The sequence below is a fragment of the Achroia grisella genome, unplaced genomic scaffold (assembly GCF_030625045.1).
Source record: "Achroia grisella isolate CSIRO2021 unplaced genomic scaffold, CSIRO_AGI_Agris_v1 utg478, whole genome shotgun sequence".
In the NCBI taxonomy this organism is placed as follows: domain Eukaryota; kingdom Metazoa; phylum Arthropoda; class Insecta; order Lepidoptera; family Pyralidae; genus Achroia; species Achroia grisella.
The window spans coordinates 4,107,793-4,127,194 of NW_026712882.1; the positions used below are offsets into that span (position 1 = coordinate 4,107,793).

The window sequence follows — 19,402 nt, forward strand, 5'->3', positions numbered from 1 at the left end:
TAGACTTTTTATATATATTTTGACATTAATTCAAAATATTCTTAATTGCTTTCCATCATTCTAACACTTTTAAAATAATATAAATACACTGGAGAGTAGAGCTACTGTGCGTTAAAGTTAAAGAACATACTTTAAGTTCAGCGCCGAAGAGATGCGTGGCGAAGCCGAACTCGCAGGTGCGCGTGTCGAAGGCTGCGAGCAGCTCGTGCGGCACGGCGTCCCGGTTGGCCTCGAGGAAGTCCGCCGCGTCGTAGGCGACGTCGGCCGCGTAGTGACGCACGGCGAACCGCCGCGGGTGAGCCGGCCGCGCCTCCGCCAGCCGCGGGTGACCTCTGTGACAAAGAAGAAAGAAAGACAAATATTTTATTGCAGTGCAATGTAAAAAATACAATATAAACAAAAAACAAAAAAGAGCAAATAAAATGTACATATAATTAAACTTAATTTACCATAATTAAAAATAGGCATAAAATAATAATTTTTTACATCCAAAAATGCACTGAAATGGCTCCACTCAGCTTTAATGTATGTCCTAGGTGAACAGCTGGTTTTCAGTGGCATCAAAAATATATATATACAAAAGAGGGAGAGAGAGAGGGCACTATTTAAAATATTAATGATAATAGTTAAAACAAAATTACAACTAATAAATACAAACCAATTACATATAGTAGAAATAACAAAATAGAATAAAATAACATTAATAAATATAAACATTAAACATATATATACAACTACTTTGCCGTAAGATTTATAGGTTAAATAGTACATAGATAATTTTTGTATAGTTTTTTAAAGACAACACACACTTACTCCACTAGTGCTCTCAGTACAGCACTAGTACAACGTGTATATATTTAGACAAAAATGATTCCATCTTACTAATACAGTGCAACCTTAATATATCGACTTCCTCGATTTAACAGATTCTTCGCATCCATCCCCTTCAATTGGTCAAAGTTAAATATTCCTTTACATTGCGATCATTTTTTTAAGAACAACCTCTTTACAACGAATTTTTAATTATCAAGAAAATGTAAAAATTCCTCTAATTGACGAATTTTGCCATTGTATAAAGTTCTCACCAATGTACATGTATGAATCTTAATCTCACAATATGTTTCATATATTTTTACCTCATTGGAAATTCAACTAACTAAAACTCCTTAGTTTTAGTTAGTTGACTTTCCTGTATTATTGCGCAAGTTTGTGAGTTGGATGTTTTTACTCTTTTACACAAAGTACTGAACGGATTTTGATGAAACTGCACAGTAAGATACTTAGACAGCCGAATGACATATAGGCAATAATTGAAATATTTTTTGTTATTTAGACTAAATGTAATGTCAAGGAAGTGTAATACAGATGAAGTTGGGGTAGTAACCAGTAGCTTGCACTAACACTTTGCCCTCAGCTATTCTCTTCAATTATGTTTGTATATATTTGGACGACGTCCTTTAGTTGTCTCTTACAATATTTTAGATTTCTAGGTATCTTATGCGGTGTTGGTGATATATAATATGAGTATATTCTTATTTCATTATAAACACGTACACGGTAAAATGTCTGACCTGTGAGCCGTTTTGATCCTGGCGACGTACTGTTCGGGCGTGCCCTTGGCTGCGCACTCGGCGTCGAGCGCGGCCAGCAGCCCGCCGCGCAGCGACGACACCAGGTCGATGCAGGGCACGTTGTCCACGTAGTCCACCTCCAGCGCGCACGCCACGCCCTCCTCGCGGCACGACTCCGCCGACGACTTGAACACGTGCGTGTTGTAGAAGTGCTGCATCGTCTCCGCGCACAGGTTCGCGCACAGGTGCTCCAGCCGCGAGGGCGCCGCGTCCTCGAACCCGAACATGTCCAGGATGCCCACGAACCCGTCGGTGGCGTGGCGCACGGCGTCGTTGAGCGCGGCCATGGAGCGCGCGCCCGCCCGCCCCCCGCCCCCCGCGCCGCCCGCCGACGAGGCGCGCCGCGACGCCGCGTCCTGGTTGTGCACGGACTCGTTGGAGTCGGAGGAGAGCGTGCCCAGCGTGGAGCCGAGCCGCTTGAGCGAGTTGGCGCGGCGCACGATGGTGGCGACGGTGCGGCAGTAGAGCGCCTTGGCGAGCGCGTCGCGCGCGGCGGCGGCGGCGGGCGCGGTGGCGACCGCGGGGGGCTGGCCGCGCGGCGCCCGGCGGCCGCAGCGCGTGGCCAGCCCCCGCACCAGCGCGGGCGCGGGCACGCCCAGCAGCGCCGCCGCCGCCGCCAGCTCCGCCTCGCTGGCCGGCTCCGCGCCGCCCTCCGCGCTCTCCGCGAACTGCACGTTGCCCAGCAGCAGCACGGCGGCCAGCACGCGCACCACGTCCAGGAACGGTATGCCGAGGATGCCGAGGCAAGTTTTCCACGCGTGGAAACGCGCCGCGTCCTCCGGCTCCGGCCGCCGGTGGTGGGGCGACGCCAGATATCTGCATTGATGGAAATGATGCTTTAGTAAATAATTTTCATAAAGCAATAGTGTTTGAATTTTTTTATATACAAAAAGGAGACTTTATACGAAGTTGTGTTTCATGTACTTCTATTATCAACTGATTTGTAAGTTAAGATACCAGAGATAGCAGTGAATTTAAAGATATAAAACAATTTAAAGCATAACGTTACTTCTTAGGTATGATAACGCACAATACAACAATATATATATATATATATATACACAATACAATTTGTATGTGCTAAGAAAGTTTTTAAACATTTATTTATTAAAGGAAAACCAAGGCTAACATATATACATATTGAGTCAATATAAACACAGTAACACAGTAAGCCACTGACAGGCTTTCACAAATAACAACGTGTCGCGGACAAGCAGTAAAAAAACTCAACACAAAAGAAGCGTTCTGATTGGAGCGCACACCCATCCAATTTAAATTCTACAATAACAAACAGATCTAAAAAATCAATTCGATCGACGCAACGTACATTTGTTCACTCATCCTAATTTGTAATTTATAATAGTATTTACCAATTAAATTCAAGAAAATCAAGCGAATCTATCATTTATTCACCCCGTAATCTGCTGAAGCCATCAACCCCTACCATCTATCATTCGAGTCCCAACATCACCTACCACCTGAGCATTCGAGCCGCATCACCACTTACCACAACTGATTAACTCTATTAAATTCGATATCACTACATATAAAAGCAACAACACATTATAAAATTAACAGAGAATATGAAATTATGATAAGAACAAAAGTACAGTGACAAAATTTTATTATTTTGTGAAGTTCAGACAGTTCATGAACACATTCATATTTATAAAAGAAAAACTACCGTAATTCCTGGGCGGAATATCCATCGAGGTGTAGCTGCGTGCGCTCCTCCGGCGTGAGTCCAGCGAGCATCTGATAGAAGATGTGGTAGTTCCGTTCTCCGGGCGGCGGCCGGACCACGCGCGTCTGGTCCAGGAAGTAGCAGTGGATTTTTGTGCGGTACAGTGCACCGTCCGTCACTTGCACCTCTATGAAATGACCCTAAAAATAACATTTCATGCATATTCGTCTGTTAGGGAATTCACTCTTTGCTACCAAAATATTAGGGAATTTACTATGTATATATATAGGGAAAAATATGTGTGGAAATGGTTCTGCGGATTTCTTGGGCTTCACTTCAGGGTCTCGAAGATATCTTCGCTAGCTTTCCAGTTTCACAGTAGGTTTAACACAGTTCTAATTTATTTTAATTCACAACACAATGCGCGCGCGTCATGGCCGGCGTACGGTCAGTTCAGTACTAGGTAAGGGAGGAGAAGGAAACGCGCGGGAAGGAACTAACGGACTCTAATATAATAATCTGTGCTTACAATGGTACAGGGTAGATTTTGAACACGTCAGTAATCCCCTCCGAGCGATCTACCATCCAATTCAAACGGGGATCGATATTACGACGGCCTGAGCCGAGGTTCGTACCCCTAGCGGTGCCCTTAGACTACAGTCACGCGGCCTTCAGCCGCTCCATAAGTCCTTCCTTTGGTTTGAAGTACCATCTGCACTAGCCCTCTATTGTCCGGTGTAGCTATAAAGGCTAGTTGCGGCCAACAGCATTAGACTAGTACGAAAAGCGGCTCGTCTCGATCCAGTTATCCACTAGACGATGCACGGCTTTCAACGCCGCACCGCTGTGCCGGTCGGAGTGGGGGGTGTTAGGTTTATTTTCGTTACGGAATTTCTTGAATCGGTCGCCGCGCTCAAAGCCCGCGATAAAATCTGACAGACGGAGGGCGGCGTTCTGTTGGACTGCAGGTCCAACAGAACGCCGCCCTCCGTCTGTGCACAAATGCCGGACGGTACGTCCGTAATGACGTGATCGCCCGCGACCTCAAGGTCCCATCGGTGGAGCAGTTCGTCGTCCGGTTGACGGACAGCGGGCGCGAAGCGCACCTGCGCGACCTCGCCCCCCTCCACGCGCGCCCACCGGACGCCACTCGCGCGCTCCCGCGCGACCTACTCTTCACCGAGTGATCACGTCATTTACGTGACGTGGCGGCGTTAAGCCGGCTCGGCGAGCGAAAGAATGATTCCCGCCACACAACGCCCACAGGCGGCTGCTAAGGAGCAGCCGCTCTCCGGCCGGCCGGCAGGTCGGCCGGTAAAAGAACGACGCTGGGGTGGTTCACCCCAGCAGAATGCCCGGGCAAGGAGCGCAAGCTCGGGGCCCGTACCCAGCGGTCCAGTTAGGACCAACGGACGACCCGGATGATGATAAAATCTATGCAATAGCTTAAAAAAAATAGTATGTGAGATACTAACGATGCGGCTGGAGTGTGTGTTGGCGGCGGTGGCGGCCGTGCCGAGGGAGCGCAGCACGGTGAAGGCGGCCGCCAGGTGCTTGAACGCGTCGGTCTCCGGCCCGCCGCCCGCCACGTCGAACAGCCGCCGCAGCAGCACCATCGACGCATACGTCTTGCCGGACCCCGACACGCCTGCAAACATATCACATCAAAAATCATTTACTCATGAAGAACATCTTAGTTGCTTATGAACGGCTATTCTATTATTCTGTTCTATAAAAGTCAAGTTTTTTGTATGTAATTTTTTCCCTTTTTTATATTACTATGGTGGTAAACAAGCATACGGCCCATTTGATGGTAAATGGTTACCGTAGCCTATGGACGCCTGAAACACGAGGGGTGTCACGTGCGCGTTGCCGACCCTTAAGAAACATTAACATCTTGAAAAACCCCATGCTGTAGTCCCGTAAGGAAACCTCGGAAGGTAGTTCATTCCACAATCTAAGTACGCGGGAGGACGTTCCTCTGAAACCGCACTGTCCGAGACTACTTAGGTTCTAGTGTCTTCAGATTTCTTCCCTACCGTCCAGTTCTCATTATGCAACTTCTCCTACACTTCACTAAGGCTTGAGTTGGTGAGTGTTAACTTACTTTAGATCACATATTCATATTTTATTCAATAATGTAACACCCCTTGTTACACGATAACATAAAAGAAGAGAATAAGAAAAATAATAATAATAAGAACTAAGAATAAGAAACTACTACTACTAATAATAATCCTGGGTTAGTGCGACAGTAGATCGCATTACTCTAATCCAGGATTATTCACACAGCTCCACTTAGTCCCACAGCTATGTTATGGGTACAAAGTTTGCTTTATGGGTACTAGACAACTGATAGAAATGTTTAAATACATGTTTTTGTAAATACATACAAATTATTACATAGAAAACACGCAGACTGATACAAACAATCACACTATCATTGTGTGTGGCATTTAGGAAGCGATGGACTATTGCACACGTATCTAAGATAACAGCCTTTTGTAGTGGAATGTATATTCGTTCACTCAATCTCAGATCGTCTATTGCTTTGTGTAGTGTTTTAGGAATGTTACTATATTATTTTAACTGTATTTTGGTGCCACATTTGCTTTATTTCTTCTGCTAACGGAATATATTTTTGTAATTTTTCTACATGTTTTTATTTTACATTATTTGTATTGGGTATTGCTATATCTATTAAATATGTTATTTCATCTGCTTTTAGTTTAATGTGATATCAGGTCTATTGTTATATATTGTTTTGTCTGTGATAATCGATCTGTCCCAGTATAATTTAACAGTTTCATTATCCAATATATTTTTTGGTTTATGTTTGTAGTATGGTTCTATCTTATCTAATCTATTATTATTATTTATTTTTTTCTCACACTATATTATTTATTATTTATGGTTTTCTCCACACTTACGGGCCGAAACCAAGTACATAAGTGCAGAGTGTGTATGTGTGTGTGCGCGTGTGTGTATGTGTGAGTGTGTGTGTACTTATTGTGTGCCTGGTGTGACTGGTGTTATATCCTTTTCATCGATTTCGAGAAATTTTCGGACTGTACGACAGGTATTTAAGATGGCAGCCTTTTGAAGGGTGATGTAAAGTGTTTTTTGTATATCTAATTGTTTCAGGCTATGATGTAGGTGTTTGGGTATGATACCTGTAGATGAGAGGACTATGGGTATTATATAAACTTTTTCCTGTTTCCAAATTCTTATTACTTCTTCCTTTAGCTCTGCATATTTGTTTATTTTTTCAGCAATTGTCTTCTGGAGATTGTGGGTATTAGGAACTGCAATATCTATCAGGTAGGTTTTTTTATTTACTTTATCTTGTAGTATTATGTCTGGTGTGTTGTAATGAATAGTCTTATCAGTAAGTACAGCACGATCGTTATATAGTTTATTTTATTATTATTATATATCCATTCGCTCTTCATTCTTGTTTCAATTCATGCATACACCGTTCAGTTAACACAGTCGTTCCGTTACGTACCAATCCCATAAATACATAGATACATATTTATTGTAAATACACACATAATATATAAAGAAAACACCTAGACCATTACAAAAGAATCAGTCATGAAACAAATGTTAGCATCGAGCGAGGAATCGAACCCGCGACCATCTGCTATGATGCAAAATAGCTAGACTACTAATATATGAAGTAATTTGGTATATTATTACCGGATAGTATGATGGCTTGTGGGTAGCCAGTGTCGGCCTGGTGCCGTACGGCGTCTAACACCAGCCGCGCCAGCTCGGGCCGCTGCGCACGTGCCTCCGACAACGTGAGCGCGTTGCACGTGTCCGTGTACGCATTCATTGCCACGAGGATCGGGCCGATCATTGTCTGCAAATGATGGATGTGCGTCATAACCATACTGGCATGTACAGTACTTGAAGGTAGTTTCTTTTAATCTTAGATTTAAATTCAAATTCAAAATATCTTTATTCATGTAGGTCTACTACAGACTATTATGATATGTCTAATCTACTGTCAGTTTAGAATGGTTTCAAGAGGAGAAGAACTGACAAGAAACTCACTCTTGTGATGAGACAGCTTTCCGAGTAAGCGGTAGATTTAAAAAAATTTTGACTATTCAAAAGTGCTTAAATTAAGTTTATTTGAATAAATGATTTTCTATTCTATTCTATTCAGCTCGTATTCTTTTCAAATAAATGTTGTACATTTTTACAATAATACAGATTCATTTTTAATAATCTATACATCTATAATAAATAAAATTGGAGTGTCTGTTTGTAATATTGAAACAACTGTTTTTACTACATGCATATTAATATAAATACGGTACATACCCCAAAAAATATTTTAAATTTTACAATTTTTGTCCGTCTGTCCCTCGGTCTGTTAGTTCCGGCTAATCTCTGAAATGGCTGGACCGATTTTAACGGGACTTTTTTTGACAGGTAGCTGACGTAATAAGGAGTAACTTAGGCTACTTTTGTGGTGGTTGTAGCCCACTCATGTATAAACGAAATATCTTCTTTGGAAAGTTTACACTGTAAGAGATAAAAACCATCGCACCTAAGAATATCCTTCAATTCTTGTCCCTGACGGGTCTAGGTAGGGAACTCTGAAAAAGGGCGAGCATAATAGATCTATGTAGGTCGCAATGCTACATGTGCTACAAACATCTGACAATAACTCAAACAACCCAATAAATAATAAACTTTTATTTTAGAAAATTAAAGTTAAATTCCACGCGGACGAAGTCGCGAGAACAACTAGTATAATATATAATAGCGATTAATATACTTTTCATAAATGTTGTTTTCTAAATTAGAACAGCTATATAATAAACTAGTTGACCCGCGCAACTTCGTCTGCGTTTTATTTCCCCATCTTTTGCAATATTTCTCATTGCAGCTCCGCTCCTATTGGTCGTAGCGTAATGTTATATAGCTTAAAGCCTTCCTCGACAAATGGACTATCCAACACAACTATATTTTTTTAATTCGAACCAGTAGTTGCTGAGATTAGCGCGTTCAAACAAACAAACTAAACTCTTAAGTTTTATAGTATAGATGTATAATGGAGCGATAAAGCGTTTAGTTTGTTTGTTTGAACGCGTTAATCTCAGGAACTACTAGTTCGAATTGAAAAATTATATTTATTTTTCAATTGGAACTAATAGTTCCTGAGATTAGCGCGTTCAAACAAACAAACTAAACTCTTCAGCTTTATAGTATAGATGTATAATGGAGCGATAAAGCAAGAAATAGTTAAAACATGAGATCACCCCGATCGTATATTCGGCGGCCATCACAAAAACTGTGATAGCGGCGTGACAGTCGACGGTGGGTGCGCCCGCGCAGGTAGCCTCTACCTGACCGCGAAGCTCGCATGCCTCGTACTATACTTACAACTTGAATGGAATCGTATTGATACACCAGCGACCCAATATCGTACAGGTGCAAATATTGTAGAGATCATTTCATTCATTTCATTCACATAGTTAATTATTTGAGACAAATGAAAATGTCCATGTTTATCTCAGAAAGATCTTGATTAGTTGAGACAAGATGTTGTATGTAGGTACTTTTATTTCTCATTCCGGTTACATTAAAAAGTTGTAACATTTACAGTTGTTATATATACAAACTAGTTTTTGCCCGCGGCTTCGCTCGCGTTAATTTATCCCCTTAGGGGTGGAATTTATCAAAATCCTTTCTTAGGGAATGTCTATGTCATAGTAGCTTTATGCATGCAAAGTCTCAGCCCGGCCGGTTTAAAACTGACAAAGTTTCATACAATCTCACATCCCCTGTTTTATCCTCTTGGAGGTAGAATTAATCAAAATCCTTTCTTAGTGGATGCCTACGTCACAAATCTACCTGCGTGCCAAATTTCAGACCGATCTGTCCAGTGGTTTGGGCTGTGCGTTGATAGATCACTATGTCATTAATAGATCACTATGTAAATCAGTCACCTTTGAGTTATATATATTTAGATGTATAGATTTATATTACAAGAAAATTTATAGTTAGAGATTATTTTCTAATATATATATGTGACGAAAAGGCTCTACCCGGATAAGCATATAAAATTTTCACCAGCGTTTATGAAAGTACTTCCTCTAGAACAGCCATACTATGATTTGGTAGACCTAAAACTCCTTTGTTATATTGACATATTATTTGTATATAAAAAGAGAAAACATATTAATAGAAAGACGACTGCGAATAAAATAGTGTATCCTTATTTGCCCTCTGCATAAATAAAATCCCAATACACGCACGCTTCCATTGCGTTGATATGATTTTCATATCCTAACCCTTCTTGTAAGCGAGTAATTAGGATGGCAATCCTTGACAAAAACATTTCTTTTTCTATGTACCTATTGAAGATAACTTTATGAAAGTTGGAAGCGAATTAATCGAGAAATCTGTGGAGAAGAAAGTGATGTTAATTATGTAAATTAAAGTGGTCATAATCGAATCAATTTACTAATCAGGCGTAGGTAACTATATCTGAGTATTAATAATCCATTTGTATGCAAAAACGCATGCATATTGGTTTAATTATGCCCCTATAGGGCGAGGGATATTTGTGTAATCTAATTAATATTATAAATATATAGTTAACGAAGGCAGTGAGTTTGTTTGCTGTGCTTTCACGCCTGAATGGCTTAACCAATTATCATAAAATTAAGCGTATATGTAGTATTTACAATGGAAAAAGACATAAGCTATTAACTGTCCGCATAGCAATGACTCACGGGTTATACACGAAGTTGAGGAAAGTTGAGGAAAACAGCTAGTACAGTAACAGGTCTTTTTTTGTAAAATTTAGTAATGTACTCTTTACATATAACAAAATTGTACTAAACTGTGCATTAGAAAAGTATAAAGTATGTATTCAAATTCAAAATATCTTTATTCATGTAAGTCTGTTACAGACTCTCATGATATGTCAAATCTACCGTCAGTTCGGAATGATTTCGAGGTGAGAAGAACTGACAAGAAACTCAGCTCGTATTCTTTTCAAATAAATGTTATACATGTTTATAATAATACACATTCATTTGTGAATTCAAATTTGGGTGAATAGAGTGACCACCAGCATATGCTATTGCAAAAGCAAATAGTCTAATCAGTGTTCACAACTCAAACTTATAATATTGTTACAAAAACTAAAGTTTACGATTATTTTCTCTATTGTATCACATCTTGATTGTTTACTTTTAAAGACATTGTTGACGTGTTTGTGTTCAAAGACATTTGACATTATATTGTAAAGTAGAGTAGTTCTTTAGAACTTAAGAATAAGAAAACATAAGATTTAAATTTAGTTGCATCTATTTTAGCTATTTTTTCGCTGCATACGTGAGAAATGTCGCTGATACAGCTAGTTGATTTAGTGTAATAATTAGAAATAAGTTAATTTCATAACTAATTAAGTAAAAGATGCAAGAAATTAGCAACGCTATTGACCCAGATGCATAACAAGAGATGACCATAAATAGTATTTTTACTGCCAGCATCGTCCTATTGTGTTTATAGAACCTGTAGCCTTTGCCGTGGGAATGCACAAGTTAATATTTCGTGATGGTTATATAAACTTTACTATAGTTTCCGTAATTCGACTCGCTCGAAAGTTGTCCGGGGTTCTCACGAGATTCCTAATCAGCAAGTAAATGTTTCATATTATAAAATTTATGCGTCATAATTTCGTATAACGTAACGTTGTGTGATGCGGCTCTGGATTATTCGGAAAAACTGTAAAACGTAATGTCCGTTTGTGTGTAACAACGCAAGTGTTCTCGGAATTTGACAGCAATGTCGAGCAAGAATAAGTTTATTTGCGGACAACGTTATAATTTCTTTTTCATACTGCTTTCTTGAAAGAATTGAAAAAAATTGAAGAATTCGTTAACGATAATAATGTTTTTATAGAAAAACTTTAAATCCATAGCACTGACAATATTATCTGATTACATTAATAATGAGTGCGTAGCGACTTCTATATTGATTATCGCATGCCTCTTACTTGTTATACTATAATTATTTATATAAAAAAAACATCTATTAAAAAGAGCAACACACAAGTTTCTTGCTCATTCTTCTTGTGAATCTGCATTCCGAATGAGTGGTAGAATCAAAATATGACTATTCAAAAGTGCTTGTAATGAGTTTATTTGAATAAAGATTATTTCTATTTCTATTTCTATTTCTTGATATATGATAGCGTAGCGGCTTTTGTATTGATTGCCGCATGCATCCTTATGTAAAGTGCGAATACTGAAACTACCATATAATAATTTTAAGTAGCTGTGATGTGGTCGAGTGGAATGAGTAGTCATGCTCATTAAAATGTCCGGACATGTGGCGGCGTGGTGGGCCGGATCATTGGGCTCCCTAAAATATGGTCAAGCTCAGTGATGACTGGCTCATCCGTCATACTTGTGTACGAGTGCTGCTTGTAGGCACTAGTCTGCTCTTATCACTACGACTCATTTAATCTTATTGTGTTTTTATATTTGACCCTAATAAATTAGTGCTGGTTGGTAGTTTGTATTTACACGTTTCGACTTGTAAAATGTGAACTTCAAGGATTATTTAAAAGAGCAACACACAAGTTTCTTACTCGTTCTTATTGAGATGAGACAGCTTTCCGAATGAGCGGTAGATTAAAAAAAATGTGATGACTATTCAAAAGCGCTTAAATTAAGTTTATTTGAATAAATGATTTTCTATTCTATTTCATTCTGTTCTGTTACTAGCCGTTTTGCCGGCACGGTAAACGTTGTCTCCCATTTCCGTGGGAATTCCGAATTAATTCATCATCATCAGGCCACTGCAGTCCACTGCTGGACATAGGCCTTTCCCAAAGCACGATCACTGGGCACGATCTTCAGCCCTTCTCTTCCAGTTTTTACCCGCAACCTTACGTATGTCGTCGCTCCACCTAGCTGCGGGACGTCCTACACTACGTTTGCCAATTCGCGGTCTCCGCTCTAGAACAGCGAGTATCGGTTCTGCGACAGATATGATCAGCCCTTTCTTTGTGTATGTCTAGATCTAACTTCAAATAACAAACCAGATGGTTAATCTGCACATTGATATAGCATCACGACTAACCAATGACGGAGAAGTAGTCAATACCGTTATTATTATCGACTAGCTGTACACGCGACTTCGTCCGCGTGGAATTTACCTTTATTTTTCTAAAATAAAAGTAGTTTAAGTTACTTTTTATTACATCAGCTATCTGCCAATAAAAATCCCGTCAAAATCGGTCCAGCCATTTCAGAGATTAGCCGGAACAAACAGACATACAGACAGACAGACAAAAATTGTTAAAAATATTATTTTGGTGTATGTACCGTATTTATATTCATATGCACGTAGTAAAAAACGGTTATTTCAGTATTAGGTACAAACAGACACTCCAATTTTATGTATATATATAGACGCGACTCCATCTGCGTGGAATTTAACTTTATTTTTCTAAAATAAAAGTAGTCTAAATTACTTTTTATTACATCAGCTATCTGCCAATAAAAATTCCGTCAAAATCGGTCCAGACATTTCAGAGATTAGCCGGAACAAAAAGACATACAGACAGACAGACAAAAATTGTAAAAAATATTATTTTGGTGTAGGTTGGTGTTAGGTTATTTCAATATTAGGTACAAACAGACACTCCAATTTTATTTATATGTATAGATATTAATAGACTGACAAATAAAAATATTGATCTTATATACCAAATGACAATAGGAAAATGTAAGGTGGGGTGACACAGTTTAGACACGGCAGTGCTTAGTACACAATATTGGATTTGTCTTACTAGACATTATTAAATGCAATTATTATATAGATGTATCTAGGTAACAGTGTCCCATAGAGAATATTCTGACTTAGTGAACCAGTTAAGTTAAAATGCTGCTTGCAGAAGTAATAAAAACTTTACTTACATAAAACTTATTGTGGTAGAACCTGGCCTGTAGTGCTCTAACGACGGCGTCCTCTGTGAGGGGCCCGCGCAGGTGTATGAGATCGTCGACGTCGAGCTGCGCGGCGCCCGCCGACGTGCTGGCTGCAGCGGGGGCTGCTGGCGCGGCCACGGTCGTGGTGCTGTTGTTCCGCCATCTTGCTTCTGTGTCCAACATATAATAGAAGAACATTCTAGAACGTGTAGAATATGGTACTGTACAGTTTTATAAAATTAATAATCTAAAGCAAGCAAATACAGGGGTCTGGCTCAGGTAGGCTCTGAGTATGATTTTGTCCCATTCGAGACCCTTGGTCCATGGAGTTCTAGCGCTATAAGACTTTTCAAGGAAATAACAAAAAGGTTAGTCGATATCACAGAAGACCGAAGAGCTGGCAGCTACCTCGGACAAAGAATTAGTCTAGCCATTCAAAGAAGGAACGCTGCCAGTATCTACGGAACCATGCCTAAAGGGACGCCTTTTAATAATATATTTTAGTTATTATATTATACTAGCTTTTGCCCGAGGCTTCGCTCGCGTTAATTTATCCCCTTAGGGGTGGAATTTATCAAAATCCTTTCTTAGGGGATGCTTACGTCATAGATTTATGCATGCAAAGTCTCAGCCCGATCGGTTTAAAATTGACAAAGTTTCATACAAACTTTCATCCCCTATTTTATCCCCTTGGCGGTAGAGTTAATCAAAATCCTTTCTTAGGGGATGTCTACGTCATAACAGCTACCTGCATGCCAAATTTCAGCCCGATCTGTCCAGTGGTTTAGGCTGTGCGTTGATAGATCACTATGTCAGTCACCTTTGAGTTATATATATATAGAATTTTTAAGGTTTTTAATTTTACGTTCTTATTTGTACAATTAAGTTATCTAAATATGTTTAATAAAATGTCGAAAAGGACACATTACAAAAACAAATAAGCTACATATCTATAGAATAATATACAATCTATATAAATTCTATACAATGCCTATGGCATTGTATAGAATTTACCTGCGTAGTGATTGGGTCGGGTTATATGATTTTATTTGTTCTACAATTTTTTTCTTGTTACTTGATTAATCCTTACATACCTATTGTTTATTAGGGAATCATCTATACTTATAATGAAAACTGCAATCACTAAACATACATCTTTATTGTGTACCCTTAAATATACTTGTACTATATACATATATACAGCTCCCTTTTGATTTCTGTAATATTATATCTTTTTTATTTTATGTTAATATATTTTTGTGCGCCAAAGTTATTTCACCTTTTTAAAATGGACTACAGGCAACGGAACAAACCTAAACAGTTATAATATTGAGACTATATTCAAAGTGGGATATTTAACACCTATATATACAATATTACAACATAATAATGAGAATATAATTATATTAAAAATTACAATAAATTATAATACGATTTATATCAAAAGTTTCTATTATATTAACAGCTGACACACACAGGCACTCGCCATTTTTATTGATCTTTTTTGATGAATTACTAGCTGTGCCCGCGGTTTCACCTGCCTATGTGTTATTCTGATTATAAGCTATATCACTGTAAACTTTCAACACAATCCGTTCAGTAGATTCAGCGTGAAAGAGTAACATACGTCCATCTATACTCAAACTTTCGCGTTTATAATATTATTAGATATAATAAGATTTTCGCATACCATCCAATGGATTGTAATTAAAAATCAGATTGACTGATTTGTTCTCAGGACAAATCACTTCAAAATTTAAATTATCTTTATTCATGTAGGTCTATTACAGACTCTTATGATATGTCAAATCTACCGTCAGCTCGTAATGATTTCGAGATGAGAAGAACTGACAAGAAACTCAGCTCGTATTCTTTTCAAATAAATGTTGTACATGTTTAAAATAATAGATTCATTTAAATTCAAATTCAAATTCAAAATATCTTTATTCATGTAGGTCTATTACAGACTCTTATGATATGTCAAATCTACCGTCAGTCTGGAATGATTTCGAGATGAGAAGAACTGACAAGGAACTCAGCTCGTATTCTTTTCAAATAAACGTTATATATATTTATAACAATACAGATTCATTAAAAATTCAAATTTATAATGAATCTGTACTACACTACTTTGACAGACGAATATATGATACCGATATATATCTTTCTGCATAGTTTTTCCTACTAACCTGGCGGCGGTGGTGGCGGCGACAGTGGATGGTGAGCGGGCGGTGGCGGGTGCGCGGGGGGCGGGTGGTGAGCTGGCGGCTGCAAGTGGGGCGCGCGGGGTGGCACCGCCGGCTGGGGCGCCGGAGCCTTTCCCGCGGGCCCGCCGCCCGCCGCTCCACCAGCACCGGTGCCCGCAGCCGCGCCCACGTGCAAGTGGTTGCGGAGCGTCACCAGCTCCGAGCTGAGGCTCAGCAGCCGCCGCTGGAGGTGCACCGCCTCGTTAGATGACGATGCGTCTACGGAATTATTGATACACGGTTATGTTTGAGTTTTTTGTATGTAATTTGGATGGGAAACACTGATGACTGTTGGGGCGGTGCATTCCAGAATCAGTGCCAGCCCGTGCTCATGGCACCCATGGCGATGTAATTAGAATAGAATAGAAAATGATTTATTCAAATAAACTTAAGTGCTTACTTTTGAATGGTCATTTTAATCTACCGCTCATTCGGAAAGCTGTCTCATCACAAGAAGAACGAGAGAAACTTGCGTGTTACTCTTTTAAATAATTTTATTCTTACTTTACAATTTAAGTTTAAGTGTGTGAATACAAACTACCAATTAGCACTAATTGAATTAAATAATTAATAGGATTAAAACAGTCGCAGTAATTAGAGCAGACCAGTCCCTACAAGTTGCACTCGTTCACGAGTATGATGTATGAGCTAGCCATCACTGCGCTCAACCATATTTTATTTACAAATAGCTGTACTGGCGACTTCGTCCGCCTGGAATTTAACTTTATTTTACTAAAAAAAAGATTTTTTTTATAAATAAAAGTAGGCTAAGTTACTTCTTATTACATCAGTGGAATTGAACTACATTTTTCAGAAAAATATTAAAAATAAATAAAAGTAGGCTAAGTTACTTCTTATTACATGAGCTACCTGGCAATAAAAGTCTCGTCAAAATTCATTTGAGAGATTAGTCGGAACAAACAAACAGACAAACAGACAAAAATTGTAAAAAAATGTTATTTTGGTGTACGTACCGTATTTATATTCATAAGCATGTAGTAAAAAACGGTTATTTCAATATTACAAACAGATACGCTAATTTTATTTATATGTGTAGACTAACGATTTTTGTAGACGAACATTTTTTACAAATTTTTTAGTCTGCCTGTCTGTTTGTTTCGACTAATCTCGGAAATGGCTGGACCGATTTTGACGGCACTTTTATTGGCAGGTAGCTAATGTAATAAGGAGTAACTTAGGCTGCCATTATTTTAGAAAAATAAAGTTAAATTCCACGCGGACGAAGTCGCGTGTACAGCAGTCCAATATAAACAAGGTGATCATTGCGATCATTACTAAGTAATGTATGTAGAAGTAATGGATGTAGAAGAAAATATATTAATTAATTAACAAATACTAGGCAAAATATAATTTCCAACCGTAAACAAAGTGTGTAGTGACAACTGGTTAATTCCGGTTCATCGTCATCATTACATAGTATAAAACAAAGTCGCTGTCGCTGTCTGTCCCTATGTATGATCAAATCTTTAAAACTACGCAACGGATCTTGAAGCGATTTTTTTACTACATAGAGTAATTCAAGAGGAAGAATAGAATAGAAAATCAATTATTCAAATAAACTTAATTTAAGCACTTTCGAATAGTCATAACAATTTGTTTTTTATCTGCCCCCCTCCCTCCGCCCGCCCGCGAGCCTCACCAAATATTTTGAGAGAGCTCTCGTCGTTTCCAATGAAACTGAGCGATCACCTGTGAAAGTTCCCGACAGGAATTTCAGAGTTCTCGCGTGTTTACGACCTACATGACTTGTACGACGAAACCGTGATGAAAATACATGTATATATATATATATATATATAAATAAAATTGGAGTGTCTGTTTGTAATATTGAAATAACCGGTTTTTACTACATGCATATGAATATAAATACGGTACATGCACCAAAATAACATTTTTTTACAATTTTGGTCTGTCTGTCTGTTTGTTTGTTCCGGCTAATCACTGAAATGGCTGGACCGATTTTGACGGGACTTTTAATGGCAGGTAGCTGATGTAATAAAGAGTAACTTAGGCTACTTTAACTTAGAAATATTCTCTAATTAACTTATTGTTAAATACTTCGCGGACGAAGTCGCGGGTACAGCTAGTTGCAAATATAAATTTTAGGGTCATACGATAAAAAAATATTTGAACTGTTTCTATACAGGTTTACTAAAGACTAATCAACTCCATCTAAATAAATTATGAAGATCTCGGTGGTCTAGCGGTCTAGCACACCGCTTTACGACCGATGGGCGCGGGTTCGATTCCTCGCACGGCACAAACATTTGTATTATATTCATGAGTATAATTGTTTGTATCGGTCTGGGTGTTTTCTATGTATAATATGTATGTATTTACGAAAAAAAAATATCTAAGGTACAAGATAACTGATACAATTATCTAGTACCCATAACACAAGCTTTAGCTAGCTTAACTTGGGAATAGATAGCGCTGTGTGAATTGTCCTGAGATTATTATTATAAATCAAATCAAAACAAGAATGATTTATTCATGTAGGACATTTTAGCCGTTGATGAACGTCAAATTTTTTCTTATAATATTTTTTCCTTACCGTTCAGTTCAGTACACAGATTCAATTGAGAGAACTGGCTAGAGAGAACTGGCTAGGAATCGAACAGATTTTTTAAAAGCCAGTTTATTTACAACGTATATTTATATAGGTGTCTATGTCTAACATTATATGAAAATTCAGTGCATGAACAACTATTGCCATGCACGCTCGTCATTCAAGTAATCGTTTAGTGAGTAATAGGCTTTGCTTAGTAAATATGATTTACGGGATGTTTTGAATTTATTTAAGAGCAGTTCCAGTATATCGTTTCATAATATGTATTTATTTATATAAATACATATATATGAAATTATTTAATAAATTATTCAGAAGTTTATTTGTCAATTTTACCAGAAGAACGTATAATTTAGTTTTATATTTTGGAGATTTAACTAAAGATTAAAGTACGTTTTGTTACTATTTTCTACTACCAATATAATTATTCCGAGATTATTCCGGAATTAACTGTAGATAATCCCAAAATCCCGGGATTAGAAAATCGACCGGGATCGATTCCTCTTATACATCATCATTACATAGTATAAAACAAAGTCGCTGTCCCTGTCTGTCCGTCCCTATTTATGCTTAAATCTTTAAAACTACGCAACGGATTTTGAAATGAATTTTTTTAGCAGATAGAGTTATTCAAGAGGAAGGTTTATATATATATAATAATAATAATAATCTCAGGACAATTCACACAGCGCCATCTAGACCCAAGTTAAGCTAGCTAAAGCTTGTGTTATGGGTACTAGATCACTGATACATATACATAGATTTTTTTTTGTAAATACATACATATTATGCATAGAAAACACCCAGACCGATACAAACAATCATACTCATGAATACAAATGTTTGTGCCGTGCGAGGAATCGAACCCGCGACCATCGGGCGTAAAGCGGTGTGCTAGACCGCTAGACCACCGAGGTCGTCAAAGGTATATATGGTTATATATATATATATAATACATGTACAGTAGCTAGTATAATACATATGTAGTAGTTTGTAGCCCTATACATTTGTAAACGCTATGTGAACTTGGGAGCGAATCACCGTGCGAAAGCTTTGTCACGGCGTCCCACGTATGTAATCATAATGCATCTATAGAAAGATATCAACTTCGCCAATAACGGTACAGGCGCTCAGGTAAAGACGGGTTGGTTGGGGCAATGATTACCAAGACAATGGTACAATGGAGTCTTGTGTTGGTAGGAGTAAGTTTTATTTAATTTATTTCGGATATGTATCCATATTATGTTAATATTAGTAATAATCTCAGGAAAATTCACACA

At 38.4% G+C, this 19,402-nt stretch overlaps 1 protein-coding gene across 1 annotated transcript in view; it reads right to left on the reverse strand.

Moving 5' to 3' along the window:
• LOC131845703 (unconventional myosin-XIX) overlaps positions 1–19,402 on the reverse strand; it is a 47,353-nt gene that overhangs the window by 7,678 nt on the left and 20,273 nt on the right. Inside the window, exons 2-8 of the mRNA XM_059194805.1 lie at positions 15,476–15,751; positions 13,275–13,456; positions 7,018–7,183; positions 4,791–4,963; positions 3,316–3,515; positions 1,572–2,447; positions 131–332 (exon numbers count right to left, since the gene is read on the reverse strand). Of these exons, the coding sequence (XP_059050788.1) occupies positions 131–332; positions 1,572–2,447; positions 3,316–3,515; positions 4,791–4,963; positions 7,018–7,183; positions 13,275–13,456; positions 15,476–15,751 (2,075 nt within the window). The remainder of the gene's footprint in view (positions 1–130; positions 333–1,571; positions 2,448–3,315; positions 3,516–4,790; positions 4,964–7,017; positions 7,184–13,274; positions 13,457–15,475; positions 15,752–19,402) is intronic.